This window comes from Sus scrofa, chromosome 13, assembly GCF_000003025.6.
Source record: "Sus scrofa isolate TJ Tabasco breed Duroc chromosome 13, Sscrofa11.1, whole genome shotgun sequence".
NCBI lineage: Eukaryota > Metazoa > Chordata > Mammalia > Artiodactyla > Suidae > Sus > Sus scrofa.
This window is the reverse complement of record NC_010455.5, coordinates 71,351,123-71,367,904: the sequence shown is the minus strand read 5'-3', so window position 1 is coordinate 71,367,904 and position 16,782 is coordinate 71,351,123. Positions and strand designations below refer to the sequence as shown.

At 56.6% G+C, this 16,782-nt stretch overlaps 1 protein-coding gene across 13 annotated transcripts in view; it reads right to left on the bottom strand.

Moving 5' to 3' along the window:
• IQSEC1 (IQ motif and Sec7 domain 1) overlaps window positions 1,220-16,782 on the bottom strand; it is a 162,719-nt gene continuing 147,156 nt past the window's right edge. For 9 of the 13 annotated variants that reach the window (XM_021069392.1, XM_021069395.1, XM_021069390.1 and 6 more), the window contains 6 exons: window positions 16,548-16,673; window positions 14,992-15,091; window positions 12,797-12,958; window positions 11,826-12,002; window positions 6,510-6,559; window positions 1,888-5,349 (listed from right to left, as the gene is read on the bottom strand). In XM_021069392.1, coding sequence (XP_020925051.1) covers window positions 4,801-5,349; window positions 6,510-6,559; window positions 11,826-12,002; window positions 12,797-12,958; window positions 14,992-15,091; window positions 16,548-16,673 — 1,164 coding nt within the window. In that variant the 3' untranslated portion in view covers window positions 1,888-4,800. Of the gene's footprint in view, window positions 5,350-6,509; window positions 6,560-11,825; window positions 12,003-12,796; window positions 12,959-14,991; window positions 15,092-16,547; window positions 16,674-16,782 lie in introns of all 13 variants that reach the window. The other 4 variants (XM_021069400.1, XM_021069396.1, XM_021069398.1 and 1 more) reach the window with 2 other exon arrangements.

Here is a 16,782-nt window from a genome sequence, read left to right as displayed (position 1 = left end):
GGGTCGTGAGAACAGTGTGGAAAGCTGCTGAGAGGTCAAGTAGAATGTGGGCTAACAAACATGGTCAGTGAGCGGGAACTGCTTCCGGAGAAGTTGCACTGTGTCACCTGTGTCCCCAGCTAGACTTCTCAGTGCAAGAACAGGGCTGAGCAAACAACTGTCCATCAACTTCTGATGACAGTGACAACTGACTCATGCTGAGCTCAGCCAGTGGTTTCGCTGAGACCCCCCCCCCCCAACCATCAATTCATTTTCAGATGCCTCTTGACAAGACCAGTCCTGAGCTGGTCACTGGACAGAGAAGGGGATCAGACACATCCTTTGCCCCCCTTCTCCAGAAGCTCACAGTCTGGTGGAGGAGACAAACATAAAACCCAGGGAATGGTCACACGGAAGCACCGGCTTAGCATCTCAGTCACAGCGAGTAGCAGGTGGCGGGCAGCCCTGTAGGTGACGGCGTCCACCGCTGAACCAGATGTAAGTATTTCAGGGAGTTCTGGGAAGCAGTGTCACTCCTCAGAGCCCTGCGCATATGGGAGGATGGCTCCCAGCCGCAGACACCAAAGAAAATCCTCTGACAGGAATACACCTCTCTGTGAAGGGTGCACCACGGCTGACTTTGGCCCCTGACATTAACCTCTTGTTTCCTGCAAATTAGATTTACCCAGTTTTACTTTATGTTATGCTACATACTGAAACTTGAAGGAGTATCCTCTGGAACTGAATTTGGTTCAAGAAGATAAACAGGACATGCTCGTCACATTCCCACAGAATTTCTGCTTCCAGGACCATCACCTTCCACAATAACCTGGCTTCCACATCAGGTTAAGCACTACCTGAAAAAGTGGGCAGCTGTGATCTCAGGAAATAACCTCTTGAGGCATCTGGGGACTGGGCCATTGGGTGCTTCCACCCCACAAGTCAGGCCCAGTCCACCTCAACCCTTCATAGGATCCACCTCCTCTCTGACTCAAGGAAAGAACAAACACTGGCTCAAAGTTGCTAGAAATTATAAGTATCTTTGAAACCTTCTCCCTGTGCCTATGTGGCAGTATGTACCTTTATCCTAAGTCGTATCCTCAAATCAACGTGTTCCCGGAAAGCTAGAGCCCACGGCAGGCGGGGGCTGACGAGGAACAGGCACACTTGTCAGCTGGAGTCTCTCTGTGCCTGGCCAAGAGGGAAACTGCTGGACTTCTCAGAAAAAGGAAGAACTCAAGAGTTTTAAAGGATTTATTTGATATCTCCACACGATCACAGCTATGGTTTTACATCAATAGCGTCTGTTACTACTCGCACACAGAATGCATATTAATAAAAGCCCTCCTCTCCTCCCCAGAGAAACATCGCAGGAGCTGGGCTTCCTGTGAGCAAGGTGTCCCCTGAAATCTGAAGAGCCTGCAGTCAAGCCCTGGTTCTAACTGTGTAAAACAACTCAAAGGTGAGGACAAGAGGACAGCACCCCAGAGGAGACGTCCTGCAGGTGATCTCAGCGGGACCCCAGGAAGGTCACACCCACACGCGTGTGGGGCACATGTCACGTGGCTCTGAATTGCTGTGCCGTTCACCACCCACACCTCACACCCATTCATTCTGCAGTCTGCTTCCTGGATTACTGCTGTTGAATTTAAAATACTTATAAAATGACTTGTTTTCCAGGCAAGAAGGGTGATGATACTGCACAATGAGATTGTAAGATGCATGCTTACCTGTAGAGACACAGCCTCGTAAGGTGCTGAGACAACATTGAAGGTCATGTTTACATATCTGATGACTTTTCAGTTCATCTTAAAGAGAACCCAGAGGCCTCTGCTGCATGCAGTGCCAGATGGAAAAATCGCTCTACACTGGATGATTTTGAAGACGTTTTTAAGCAAGACATGCACATTGTATTAGGATGAACTTTATTTTTACATTGTTGTACAATCCATTCGTAAACTTAAAAAAAATACAAATACATGATTTAATTGTCCCAGAAAAGATTTTTGTGATGCGACCAGCTGCTTCCTCTAAGGGTCTCCTGCTGACATCATTTGTGACCTGGGTGGAACGCCCCATGTGCCCACCTGTGTCCTGACAGTGAGGAAGGATGACACACAGCCTGCTGGTGCTCAGCTTCCTGCCTCCTGTGCTGGGGGCAGGGCAGGGGTGGGCACAGGTGCCTACTGCTGTGATCCTGGGACGGGCTGGGATCCAGAAAGAACAGTCCCATGAAAGCTGCACGGGTGCACCAGCCTGTCAGCCTGTGAGAAGCGTTTGTGTCCCAAGTGAGACTGGGGCTGCCTGGCTCCAGCCTCCTCCGTGGAACAGCGTACCTTCTGGAAACACCTGTCCCACGGTAAGTTTGTAAACGAAACGCATGGAATGATGAAGCCCAACCGACTGGAACCCAACAGAGCAGAGAGTTGGAAACATGGGGAGAAACTGCCCCCTTTACAGACCCAGCCCTGCGGACCCAGTGGGGCCGCAGGACAGGCCAGTGACAGTTTGGAGGAGGGCATCCTGAGCAGCCTGTGGAGCACACCTCCCCACCCTTGGTTCTATCCTCTCTCATCAGTGACCACTCTGAATAAAAGGCGCCCTAGTGCCAAACACCTGCCTGCATCTTTTCTGGAACAACCTGGGGTTTACAGTTAGATCCTACGATTGGTACAGAGAGAGAGTGAAGAAAAGCCGACATATTTAATATGTTACCACTTTACTTCAACTATTTGTCAACAGTAACACTGATAGTTTGCAAATACACAATACACAGAGTGGCCTCACGCGCCTGGCGGCGGAGGACATGCAGTACAATTCGACTCTTCCTTGTCAGAACACCCTTTAAACCACAAGACAGAGAACGCCTTGGGGAGCCCGGCTCTGACGGGAAACCGAGGGGTTCGGGGTCAGGGGAACGGCGGAGCCTCCCCCCCGGCCAGCCCTGCCTGGACCCAGCCGGACACGCTGTGCTTGGGATTTCCCTCTCCCTGAGCGGACACCCGAGAGGGACCGGGCACGGAGGGGAAGGTAAAGGCGGGCAGGATGAAGTCACACTTCTTTCAAGAAAGGAAACAAAGGCTAAGCTCTACATTGCTGTATTCGTTCTCTGTGGAGACGAACAAAGTGCTCGGTTGCAGATTTGCTGGTTTGGTGACCGTGATGACAGACAAGGGGGTGGGGTGGGCTCCCCGCTGCCGTCCCGCCGCTGCAGGGTCCCGCGCCAGCTTCGCCCTTTTTGAAAGGGCTCCCGCCGGCAGGCGCCGCGGGCCGTCCTGGGTCCCGGCTTAGGAGCACCGCACCGGCGGCTGCCGAGGCTCGAAAGGCTGAAACTACAAAGTACGGCCCATGGGTGACTCGGGCAGAGAACCAGGCGCATGGGGCGCCGGCCCAGGGGGAGCGCAGGGTGTCACCACAACACGGAAGCGACAAGAGCACAGTCACGTGACACCCAGGGCCGCTTTGGCGGCCGGGCCCTCGTTGGCGGGGTCGCGGTCAGGACACGGGGTCGTGCTAGCACATGGCCACATGGAATCACGATGATCACGGCTACCACTCAGAAAACAAAGCGGGAAGCACACACACCGCCCTGGGCGCTAAACGCTAACATCAGCCTTCAGGTTCCGGAGCGGCTGCACTTGGAAACGGGATGAGGAAGCTATGGAGCTGGGGAGACGAGGATGAGCTGGTCATTTTCATGTTGGAGATGAACACTTCTGCTGTGGATGGGGGTCCCACTCAGAGGACTCTGAATGAGTGTGCGTTAACGCAAATGCACATAAAGGAAATATGGATCATGGAAATTCACAGTTATTGCAGCCATTAAAGTGTCTAAGAATCTGTGTCACCGATAGTCTCAGACAACCAGTTCCTAACCAGTTGCCCCGAGTTGCTACTGTAGAGTTTACTGCATTTTATCTATTTGCTTACCTGAAATAACAGAGCAGTTATAATACTGATTACTTATGATAGTATTCTGTTAATAAAATAAGGATTTATACAAAGCAATATCGGACTTTTAAAACAGTTAGATGCTATGTTACTTGGCACAGTTAGTAATGATTGCGTAAAGATTTCGGCCAGTCCTAGGGGGGAAACTTTTCTTCTGTTTATGAAAATATGGAAGTATCTGAGTTTGTCCGTAGCATTTAAGTTTTTGGTTTACTCTCTCACGCATTTGCCTAAGGTACTGTCCTCCTATCAGGTAAGTGGAGCTCCTTGTAAAGTCTATATTGCTAATTTTGTGGACTGACACATTTGCCTTTCACACACAGACACTACCTATACAGTATATATATATATATATTTATATATTTATATATTTATATTATATAAAGTTTACTTACGTATTTTCATCAACCATATCAGGTCTACTTAATTTTTGCCCATTGTCAATAAAAGAGCAATAATGCAGCAAGTTTGGGGTTTTTTGTTTGGTTCTGTCTCTGGCTTTGTGTGTCGCTTCTTCTCTTCCTAGGCTGGGATCTCATATGCGTGTACAACGAAGGGGCAGAGAGCTGGGGCTGCGTGGAGTCGGGGGGCAGCTCAACGTCTCCTTGGCCGGCGGCACCGACTCAAGGCAGATGGTGGCCGAGGCCCACGTCTCGGGCTGAGGTGGACGGAGGCCAGGGCCCCACGGCTAAATCAGACCAGGAGCTTTGTTCCCTAAGACACAGGCCCTCAGGGCTCAGGGTTTCCATCTGGGCAGGGGAACAGAGGGGAGAGGTGGAGACACAAAGTGCCCTGGGTCTGCCAAGCCCGGGCGCGCCTCTGTGTGGTGTGCACTTGTTCCGGGGGGTCCTAGACCCCCGCCCAGGCTGTCTACACGATTGTGCTGATGCCGCTGGGTTTGACCTTGCTGCTGGTGGGGGGCGGCGGGGCAGGGGGCTGCCCATGGTGGTGCGCTGCGTGGCCCATGTGGCCGGCGTGGGCCGAGGGCAGCGGTGGGTGGCTGTGCGCGTGGACCCCGTAGGGGGGGTGCCCGCCATGGGGGCCGTGATGGTACTGGTGTGCGTGCGGGATGTGCTGGGGGGGATGGTAGTGGTGGTGGTGGTGGTAGGGGGGCGGGTTCTGCTGCATGTGGCAGTACTGGCCATGGTGCCCATGCACCGGGGCCTGTAGGGCACTCTCCGTGGGCCCCTGGGGGTGGCTGGCCGCGGGGTGCTGCGGGTGGGCCAGGCCTGGTGGGTGGGGGGATGGCTGGGAAGGGGCTGAGGGCAGGTGGGCCTGGGGAGGGGGCTTCCCTCTCTTACTCCCAAATAAGGAGCCCAGGAGGGAGGAGGAGTTGGGCAGGGCCTGGTGTGGGCGAGATGGACACTCCAGTGTTGATGCAGCTCTCCGGCGCATGTGAGGACTGCTAATGATGGACCCCTAAAAAGGAAATTCATAGAAACCAAAATTAAAAGAGCTTAAAGCACTTATGTCAGAATGATTCTTTAAAAATGGAAAAAAAGTGCACCCACTGACTGCTAAGCCTGAGTTCACCTCGCTGGCCGCAGCGGCCACAGGTGAGGCTGGACTCAGCCACCACCTCCTCACACTACCACGCAGGTTGGCTAGGGGCCCTGAGAGGGGGCCCTCCAGGGAGCAACGTGGGGGTGACCCCCTCTGTGGTCAGCAGCAGCAGCAGTTCAAGGTTGACCGCTGCTCTTGGCCTGACGAGCACCTGCCCTGGAGGCGGCCTGAGCTCTCAGATGTGAACTGTGGGTTTGGGAGCATGTGTGAGCAGTGTGTGCTGGGGGTTGGGCGGGCGTGAGTGGGGGAAGGAGCTCTCAGCTCTCTTGGGTCCTCTCAGTGGGTCCGATAGCGTGTGCTCTGCCTGGGAGGGGCCCGAGGTTTCTGGGGAGGTGGCGAGAGGGACAGGAGGGGCTTGGGACTCCTTGTCCTGGGTTGGGGGGCCACTGCCTGGGCCTTTCACTGCAGCTACCTACTGCAAACCAAACACGGAAAAGAAGGAAATGAACAGATCTGCAAGCCAAGGTTAAGATGTGAACAGGAAGAGAGAGATGGCTGGAGAATGAATGAAATCTCATGAAATCCACACTGAGTTCTCTTTCTCACGGCTCTCCTCCTCCCCCAAGCTAGCTGAGCAAGTCCGTGGTGCCCTGACTGCAGACACACAGCAATCGAAACTCCAGGAAGGAAGCGATGGGATGGCAGAGCGTGTAAGTCCAGAGGGTGGAGGGTACCACCTCCCGCCCAGGAGCAGCGCCGTGGGTGGGCCGGGGGATTGCTGGGAAGCCAGGATGTTAACCATGCTTGGGACCAGGGGACGGGGTTAAGCGGAGACTAAAACACAACATCCAGGACCCCCCCTCCCCCAGTTCCAGCCCAAACAAGCACTGAGGGCACAGGCGACTCTAAGGGGGCTGGCATGCACGGGGGCGAGGCAGGCGGGGCGGGGCTGCGCCTCTGTGCAGAAGGGGAAGGAAGAGCAATAAATAAATAAATAAATAAATAAAAGACAACAGGTATAAATCAGGGACAGAAGGCGACACACGACAGCCAGCTGGACGGGGCTTCCTACTTACTTCCACATTGCTCTCTAGCGATCCCGCACTGCTGCGACGCCCTCGCTTCCCTGCCCAGAACATGCAATACCACAGGTTAGACGCGACACGAGGCCGGGCGCTGCCACCTGGCTCAGGCACGGTCATGGCCGCAGCCCGGGGAAGCCGGTGGCAGGGCAGTGACGAGTTAGAAAGAAAGACAAGGGGTTCTTAAAAAGCCAAAAAAAAAAAAAAAAAAAAAAAAAAAAAAAAAAAAAAAAAAGCCGGAAAAAAAAAAAAAAAAAAAGGCTCTTTCAATCAGCCCAACTTTAGCCCCCTCTCCTGGACCAGGAGTCTGTGGGGAGGAGCCTCTGGGCAGCTTGGGGGTGGGCATAGACCTGGCTGACCCCATGCTCCAGGGGGGCCTCAGCTGCAGGACGGTCAGTGAGGGCAGCTCCTCCCACAGCTGAGGAGACACCGCGTGGCCCTGCAGCCCTGACACTCGGTGGATTTCACAGATGTATGTAGGTACATACACGCACACACACCTCCCTCCCTTCTGCAGGGGGGCTGGCGGCTGGGAGGCCAAGCTCCCCGCCCTCTTTTGTGCTAGAGCAGAGGTGCCCACACCTCTAAGGCCCAGTGTTTGGTTTGTGCAGTGTCTGGCCAGGGGCTGGAGCAGGGGCAGAGACTGCTGGGATTTCCTCCCAGCCCAGGGCCTGGAGTCCTATGTCCCCTCTGTGGGCACGTGGAATGCCCTGCACGTTCCCCAGTCTTGAGCTCTCATTGCCGATGCCCCTGTTGCCAGCATGTGGCACATGGTGGATGCTCAATATGTGTTGGCTGTGTCCAAGGTGGCGGAGTCATGCTCTTGGTTCTGGATGCCCAGGGCCCACCCCAGCCTCTGCAGGCCCTTGGAGGACTTCTCTGTGGATTTTTGCAAGACAGCGAGGCTGTTGGGAATGATAGTGCCCAGGCCCAGGGGTCTGGGCTCTAGCCAGCTCTCTGGGGGCAGGGAGGGGGCCTGTGTGATGTTCTTCCAGCTTCCACCTGTGCAGCCTTGGCCAAGCCCAGGAATGCAGGACAGGTGTCCCTCCATCCATGCCCAGGAGGTGATGCAATGTCCCGATTGGCTCAATTCTCACAGGCCCATGCCGGATCTGGTTGTCCACCCGAGGCTGGAAATCTTGTCCACGTCATACCACCTTCTCATCTGGATCCAAGCCAGGCCCCAGAGCCTGGGAGATGGAAGGGGTGCATTGTGCCACCCTGTGGCCTACACTGGGTGGAGAGGGTATGTCTATGGATGCTTTGGGCCTCATGGCAGCACCCAAGGTTGCCTGGGACAGGGCCTTGGGTCTGGGCACTCAACAGCAGGCCCCAGGGGTGGGGACCTGGCGCATTCTTCCTCGCCTGCTGACCCCCAACCTGAGCTCTGCTGGGAGGTTGCTCCAAAATCCAGGATGGACCCTGGCCCGTGTGAGATGGCCTCCAAGCCCACTCAGGACTGGGTTGCACTGCGGATGAGGTTGCTGAGGACCATGGAGAACCCCGTGGGCATGGGCCCTTGTGCCCAGCAGAAGACGACCTTTCCTTTCCTCATCTTTCTTCCTCATCTGTCACAAGAGGAGCTGATCTGGCCTTCCTACCTTCTGTCCCAACAAAGTGGCCCAGGGACACAGAGCAGAATTTGTGTCTAGTCTCAAGGAGGCTCTGCAGCTGAAGGGGTGACGCCACTGGGCACTCCGTGAACTCTGCCTCAATTTCCACATCTGGGAAAGAGTCATGGCCCCTGCTTCGCCAGGGTGGCTGTGCTCAGACCCCTGCTGCCTTTGGGGTTCTAAACCAGCCCGCTAGCCCCTCTAAAGCTGGGAGGACTCCTTTGAGGACCAGGGACAAGGACCAGAGGAAAGACAGCCCATCCTGTCTGGCCAGCAATGCCCTCCAGCTGGCCTCCTTCTCCCAACAGGACAGGGCCAGGCCCGAGCTGGGGGTGGGGGCTCCAGAGGCTGACAAACTGGAGTTAAGGAGCCCTGCCTCCCTCCTGCCCAATACGGGCAAAGGCTCAGGTGAGCTTTAACTCGAATGTCCCTGAGTGATTCTGAGTTTCTAAGAATCCATCTTTCCAGGTTCAGGTCAGCATGAGGTATAGGGTGTCCCTACAGGCGCTGTCCACTCTCCAGTCCCAGGTACACCTGGAGACGCCTGGCCACTACAGACCCACGTGCGGGCATGGGCACACACGCACACCATCTACTGAAGGAGGTAGAAGTGCCAGAACAGTGGCTCATGTACCAGCCGCCCTCACCTGAGCCGTTTCCAGGTGCCCACCCTGTCTCTGGATCCTGCAAAAGCCTCAGGGAGTCCAGCCTCAGCCAGCACAGGCCCTACCAGCCATGCATAGGACAGGGGCTCCCAGGTGGCTCTTCACAGCCCTCCTGGATTCTCAGCACTGGGACAGGAGGCAGGCAGGGTTGCCCAAAGGTCGTGACCCTGAGTGATGATGAGGGCTGGGCAGGTGTACTGCTCAGGGACACAGGTTGCACACTGGGCTGGGCCCCACGCCCAGCATCTGTACATATCGGCTCTCCTTGCGGGGAGTACTCATCCCACCTGCAGCTGGGAACTCCAGGCCCACAGGTACAGCTGGGCCAGGGCCTAACAGCCAGAGTGGCAAGCGGAGGGAGCAGGTCTCATCACGCGGCCCTGGACTCAGTGTCTGCATGGCGCTTGGTTGGGCTCTGCTGGGGTGCCCCTGGCCACCAGCTGTTACAGATGCAGCATCCATTGTGGGGTGGCAGGTGCTGCTTTGGACACTGCCCAGCTCTCCACAGACAGGCACAGGATGCAGCGGGTGTCTGGCTCTGTCCTGGGTGATGGCGATGAGGTGGATCCTGGGAGACGGCCCCTCCACATGGGGACTGGTGTTGGGCAGCTTGGCTGGGGAGGGGCTGGGAAACTTCGGGGGGCCTGTGCAGTGGCCGCAGTGATTTAACTGATCTTGGGCAGGGGCTGAGGCCCAGTCACATCTGTCCTTGTAGGTCCTAGATCTTAGGCTGGGGGAGTTCTGGTGCCACTGAAATGATCAGGGGCTCAGCTGAAGGAAGACTGTGTGCTTTCTGCGTGGAGCAAAGTCTGCTATTGGTTCCTCCAGGGCTTTCCAACCATGACTGTAGACAGCGCTCCAGGCTCGTGCTGGGCTGCAGCTACTTCCCACTGTGTCAGTTCCTGGATAATATTTTCTCCTTCAGGAGCAGGTCTGGGCGCTACTTTCCCGAGGGGAGAGGCTGCCTCTTGTTGACAAGCTCATCAGGGCCAGGATGTGGCAGGTGGGAGAGATGCTGCCTCTGGAGAGCGCCACCCTGACGAAGTCCAAAGTGCCCAGTGCCAGCACTGGCATCTTCCTCCGAGGCCTTGGGGGCCTGCTCCAGAGTGGGGCCTTGGCGGTTGCCAGGACTCAAACGCTCACCTTCTCTTGCCTCCTACCCTTGAGTGCAGGGGCTCTTTCCTGGGAATCCTCTTCACTGTGACTTGGGACCCCAAGAGGGCTTGCTCCCTGGAGTCAACCCCCGAATAAAAATGGCAATGGAGACAATAAACGGAAATCAGCCTAACCTTGGGGCTCCACCCTCTTATGGCCGTGCCCCTGGCCATGTGGCTCCCTCTGGCCTCTAAGCAGAGAGTGGACGGTTGAGATTCTGACCATGGGTGCTGGTGTGGCTGTGGCTGGCTGTGCTGAGACCCACTGCCGCCTGAAGGGGCCGGACAGGGCCTAGTGAGGCCAGAGCCTGGCCCACTGCACAAACTCAAACACGGGCCCCAGGCCTCAGCCTGCAGAGGTCCTGAGCGGTCCAGTTATGTTTAGCTGGGTAATGAGCCATGGAGAAAACCAGTGGTTCTCAACCACGGGTGATTCTGCCAACCAGGGGGTGATTCTGCACCCACAGAGGCACCAGCAATTTGGGGGGACATGACTGATTGTCATGATGGGGGTACTGCTGGCGTCTATGGTAGAGGCCAGGGACAAGGCTGAGCATCCTGCTCAGAGCGGCCCCCGCAGCCAGGAATTATCGGGTACAAGATATCAGCAGAGCCGGGGTTGAGAAGCCCTGGTGGACGCTCATGCTGGCGATGCGGTTTGGATTCTCACCATGGGAAGAAAAAAAAAAAAAAAAAAAAAAGACACGGCAGAAGCAAAGGAAAAAGTTCAACTCAAAAAAAAAAAAAAAAAAAAAAAAGGAAAAAAATCTTCTGGGAATGAATAGGCTGAGTGAGACAGCGCTGCTGGGGTGGGAGGTGGGGGCAGAAGTGGAACAGAGTAGTGAGTGGACTCTGTGGGACCCAGTGCTGGTCTGCGGCAATGCCTGTGGCGGGGTAGGGCAAGCACCTAGGAGGGGAGGGGCCACTGGCCCCTTGGAGATGAGGAGGCTGCTCTCAGCCTGAGAGGGTCTCCCCAGCAAAGCACAGCGATGTCAGCCTCCTGGGATGGGGACATCCAGGGCCTGGGTTGGGGGGTGGGGGAGCACTGCAATGTGCCCACTGCCATGCCTCCACTCCACCAAGGCCCCCGAGGCTCCTCCAGGGGGAAGCTGCCTGGCTAGTCACATCCGGGGGTGATGAGGGGCTGCTGGGGTGCACCCTTCACCCCACAGCTCCTCTGACAATGCCAGCAGGCAAAGCAGACTGGAGCAGCGCTACCCCAACCCTGCCGAGGTCTGGCCGTGCTGCCAGCAGAAGCTCCCCATCCCTGACGTGCTGTGCACCCCCACTCAGGAGACATGGGTGACTTGTGGGGTGCTGTTGGCTTGCGGGGTAAGAGGCTGGCAGCAAATTAAACACACACAGAAACAAAGAAACAGCGACGAAAATCACATTTCCACCAAGGCTGTCCCCTGACGTCCCCAAGCCCAGTGTGGCTGCCGACCCTGGACTCCTAGGAAGGGGTTCCTCTGCGGGGGGAGCAAGAGCATGGACAGTGGGATAGGGGGGCCTTAGACAAGCTTCAAGGGCTTCACTCCATTTCATTCATCAGCATAAAACACAGGGATGGGGCAGCACGGGACACATTCATCAATGGGGCCTGACTCGCTCCATGTGAGAGCAGTTTTCAGAAAATGAATAAAAAGGTTAATATGTAAATAAATGAGCAAGGGGGAGTAGGGGGCCTTCCCGGCTGTCCTGCCTTGATCATTGGGTCTGTTTCCTTTTGCCTTTGGGGGTGCCCTCTCTGCGTGGTCAGATGCTGATGTGGTTTGGGGATGGTCACCCAAGGGGCCTCTGCCCAAGCCCCTCCCGGTGGGCAGCAGGCCGAATCCTGTGAGCACTGGGTAGGCAGGCAGTGCCGGGCCCAGCTCTTACCCGCTTCTGAGAGGTCCCGCAGGGAGCTGCTGAGCGCGCTGCGCTTGAGGCCCTCACCGCTGGCATAGCTGTCGTCCAGGCAGGCCCGGCTCAGCGTCCCGCTGCCCGGCTCCTTTTTGAGGCTGGAGCACTGGGATATGCTGGGCCGCACAACGCCCTTCTGCTTCTCCAGCTCCGCTGCAACAGAGGACAGGGGCCCTGGTGAGGGTGGCACAGGCCATGGAGGGCAGCCTAGGGAGGGCAGCCTGCAGAGAGCAGCGTGAAGAGGGCCTTGGCGAGGGCGGCACAGCCCGTGGAGGACTGCGTGGGGAGGGCAGTGCAGGGGACCACGGGGCTCCACTGGGCTGAGTCACCAGGGAAAGAGCAGACGTGACAGACACCTTAGACCAAGGGAGCTGGAAGGAGACCCCAGAAAGGAGGCTGGAGAGACTAGAGTGCCTGAGGTCTGTAGGGCTGACCCAGTCTGGCTGTGGATGGAGGCTGGAGGTGGGGACACTCACGCCTCCAGGAATGAGGCTGAGAGCTGGAGAAGTAGGGGCAGAATCAGCTTGGATGGCTCCGGCCCTGACCCTGGTAGTGGTCGGGCGAGGAAGACAAACACCAACCATGCAGCAGTGCAAAGGGGTCAGCTCCCCAACTTGGGGACTCTTGCACCACAGGGTGTCCAGGGAACTGGGGCATGCAATGTAGTTCCCAGGAAGGATGGGCCTGGGTCTCACCCCAAGGTCTCTGCCCAGCCCTCCTCCCTGCTGTGGCCTGGGTGGGTGGGCTGCCCGGTCACATGGCCGTGGAGAGGCCAGAAGAGGCTGGGGGCATCTCATCTCTGGGCTCAGAGACTCACTGCACCACTGGCCTCTGTCTTGATCCCCGTCAGGGAGTAAGGAGGGGCAACACCGAATCCAGCAGGCCCCAAAGGATGTGGGCACTGCCCCCAACCCCATCCCACCCCTGCCCCCTGCACTGTGACTCACTCTCTATCCTGTGCTTCTCCATCTCTTGCACCTCTGCAATGGACTCCCGCAGGTCGTCAGTGAATTTCTTCCGGTCTTGAGGATTGGGAGCATTGAAGTTTATTAGCACTTTGATGTCTGCTCCTGGGACGGCAGACGTGAGCCGGATGCCGTTGGGGTAATCTGCAAGGGAGACGATGGGCCTGAGCAGGGGCTCTGCCACCAGGCTCCCAGTGGACATCTCTCTCCAGAAAGGAAGGGGGCCACGGTGCAGGTCAGGGGGGCCACTGGACAACCTGCAGCTCTCACCTGGGTCCATGTTGCTCCATGTGTAAGTTGGGGGCAGATATGGCTGATTGGAGGCAAAGCCAGGGCCCCCAATTCTGCCCCTCAGGAAAGCTATGGCACCTGGACCCTCTACTTCTGGGTCCTTGGTTGCTCTGCCTGATGCTTGAGACTGGCTAGGAGCCGAGATGGAGGCGGTGTTCCCGCTGGGGGACAGTCTTATCAGTCATCGAGGACTATTCCGTTCTCTCACGACCGCCTCCAGACCCGCAGCCCCAGGGAACACTGTGGGCGCTGACACCCAGACTCATCTGCTCAGATCTGTCTGGCACCTCTTCTGAGCTCTTGGGGTCTCTGGGGCCTCATGGTATGGAAGCCTCTCCCCAGTGGGAATCAAACATCACCATAGAGTGTGGGAAGGTTCCTGACCCATAACCCCACCTACCATGGCTCAGACTTGCGTAGGGGCTGGGAATGCCAGCACCTTGAGGCCTGAGCAGGTTTCCTAAATTCGGCGGCGGCCAGGGAGATGGGGGAGGGCGTGCAGCCCACACTGTCTGCCATGCCGAAGTGCAGACCGGCGATCCCAAACCTCACCTCATGAGAGAAGCCAAGAATATCTAACTCTTATGTGAAGAGTTAAATATTGACTCAACAAATGAAAACAAACAAACAAACTTCAAACCCAATATAATATGACTAAGCTGGGACCCATGGACTGTCAGTTTGAGGCACGTACCATGGCAAGGTCAGAGATGGCTCTTGCCAGCACAGGCATCTGGTGCCGAGGGCCAAGCCCTGGGAGTGTGAAATGGATCCTGGCGTAGCCTCTGCCTGAGGATTGGGCCTGGTCAGGCTGCTGCTGGGGGATCACTGCCAACACCACCCCTTCCAGGAGGGCCTGCTGGCTGGCACAGTGCAAGTGGCACTGGTGCCACCTACGGAAACCAAGGCAAGGCAGGCCTTGTGGGTCAGGGTGGGTGGACAGGGTGGGGTGGGGGTGATGGTGGGTTCTGTATCCTGGGCTCCTCATGGGCACCGATAAAGGAGGGGATGTGGGTGCCAGTCCCATTTAATGCAGAGAAGAGAAAGGGTAGGCTGTGTGGCCCAGCCTCGGGTCCCTGGCACTTTTCAACCTGCAGAAGGAAGGCGGATGGGGCGGGATGTGGACCTGATGGCCTCAGGCCCCTCCAGAACCTATGGGGCAGCAGGACCCCCCACTCCCTCCAGGAGGAGTGGCTCAGCCTGTAGCTCAAGGACCTCCAATGGGGAGGGGGTTGGGAGAGGGAGGGGAAGAGGGAAGGGTGTGGGGTGAGAAGGGGCAAAATCAAAGGGAGCTGTTGCCGGGTGTCGTTGGGGGAACCAGCCCCTTCCAGGGGCCCCAGCCCGTGGCCCAAGCATACCAAAGGCCTCCCTGAACACCTCCGGACCAAGGGCTGTCCTAGCCCTTATGTGCACGGGCTCACGGCATCCTGAGCAAGGCACCGCTACCACCTCCTTGTGGACCAAGGGGATGGGGCCCTGAGAGGTCAAGGAGCTGGGCTGCATGGCTGCCAAGGCCAGAGTGGGGGACCCAGGGCTCTGCTCTTGACCTCTACAGTCCCTCAGGCATGACCGTGACCTGCTGGTTGCTCCATATTTGCATATCGCCTTTGCCATTTACTTGGTGCTTTCCTATCAATACTTTAATTAGATAAATTCACACTACCCTCAATTAAAACATCTCATCATCTGTAAGAAAACCCAGACAGCCCCACATATGACACTCAACTCTCCCTGGTCAATGCCTGCCTACCACCTCTGGTAGGAACCAGGAGGAAGGACAAGGAAGGGAGAGCAGTGCTTCTTCTCTATGTGCTGGAGGAACCGTGAGAGGCCACCTCCTGCGCTGCGGAGCAGGCCACATGTGACAGGCCCAGGGACACACTTACACTGGTTCTCGAAGAGCAGGACCTGCATGCCATACAGGGAGAAGGACTGTCGGAAGCTGTACGTCACCGAGTTCTTCTTCTTCTGGAAGATCTTGGTGACCTGGGGGCAGCCAGACAGAGGCTTGAGCCACAGACCTGGGCTGCCTGGGAGCAGCCCTGAGCTCTCAGGATTCTAAGTGACCCGGCACTATCTGTGTTGGCCGGGTGACAACCCTCCTGCAGTTCATGGTTCAGGAGGACCTGGGGCCAGGGAAGAGCTGATACAGGGAGGGACAGTCACAACTGTCCTCTCCATGCACAGCCTTGAGGGCACAGTGAAACCTCGATGGGATGAATTTGAGAGGAGGACCCTGAGGCTAGAGGTCTGAGTAACTTGCTCAAGATCAGGGACTTTTTTTTCCCTTCTTTTTCAGGCCATACCTGTGGCATATGGTACTTATCAGGCTAGGGGGTCAAACCAGGCTGCAGCTGCTGGTCTACACCACAGTCACAGCAATGCCAGCATTTGCAACCTACACTGCAGCTCACAGCAATGCTGGATCCTTAATCCATGGAGTGGGGCCAGAGACTGAACCTGTATCCTCATGGACACTATGTTGGGTTCTTAACTTGCTGAGCCACAATGGTAACTCCAAGGTCAGAGACTCTTTTTTTTTTTCTTTTTTTTTTTTTTTTCTTTTGAGGGCCATACCTGAGACATAAGGAAGTTCCCAGGCTAGGACTCAAATCAGAGCTATAGCTGCCGGCCTATACCACAGCCACAGCAACACAGATCCGAACCACACTTGTGACCTACACCATGGCTTGTGGCAATGCCGGATCCTTAACCCACTGAGCAAGGCCAGGGATTGAACCTGTGTCCTCATGGGCATTATGCTGGGTTCTCAACCTACTGAGCCACAACAGGAAGTCCAAGATCAGGGATTCTTAAAGGACTTGAACACACATGTCTGGACTCCAACTTCAGGAACCTGACAAAAGCAACTGGTCCTCAATCAGGTAGAGACAGGGGACAGGCGCCTCAGTCAGGAAAGCCCACAGTACGCGGAAGGCAAGAGCTCCAAAGGGCAGGCCGCCCTGCTCCCTGCAGGAACACCTTTATCCCCATGGACTCATGTCCATGCTACCTGTTTTGGGGCAAGAGTTTCTCAACTTCCCTTTGGGGGAAGAATCTGTCACATTCAGTCCCCTGTGCTGGGGCTGAGACCCAGACCAACCAGCGAGACAGCATCACAGCCAGCTGGCCCAGTGACTGGCTCAGGGTCGGGTCAGGGAGCAATGAGACCTGTGCTCAGGGTCTCGGGAAGAGATTGACCAGAGGCCAAGGGGGAGGAAGCCTGGAGCTGCCCAGGCCCACCTCCCCTCTTTGGGTGGAAGCTATCTGAGGCAGAGCCACACTGTCCAAGCCTCTGGGGCCCCTTGGGTTCCGACACAAGCCAACGAAGCCCTTCTCAGAGCAGCAGTTTGGGGCAGCTTCTGCCTGAGAGAACTTCCCACATGCACACATAGCCAAGTCCGCCTGAGCACCTCTCTACCCCACACCCGGGACCACGTACCACCAGGAGATCATTGAACAGGAAGATTTCTCGCTGGTGCAGCCCGAGCTTCTGAGGCTTGTTTGGGTCTGGGACCTCGAAGAGCCGGCAGTAGCAGACCAGGCGCCGGTGTGGCAGCGAGAGCACCTGTGTGGGAGGGGTGGCCATCAGCTATGAGCCCTGGTGCCCAGGCTCCTCACCTCGTCTCCTGCTCCCCGGAGACTGCCTTCAGATGAGGAACTGGGCTTTATACACA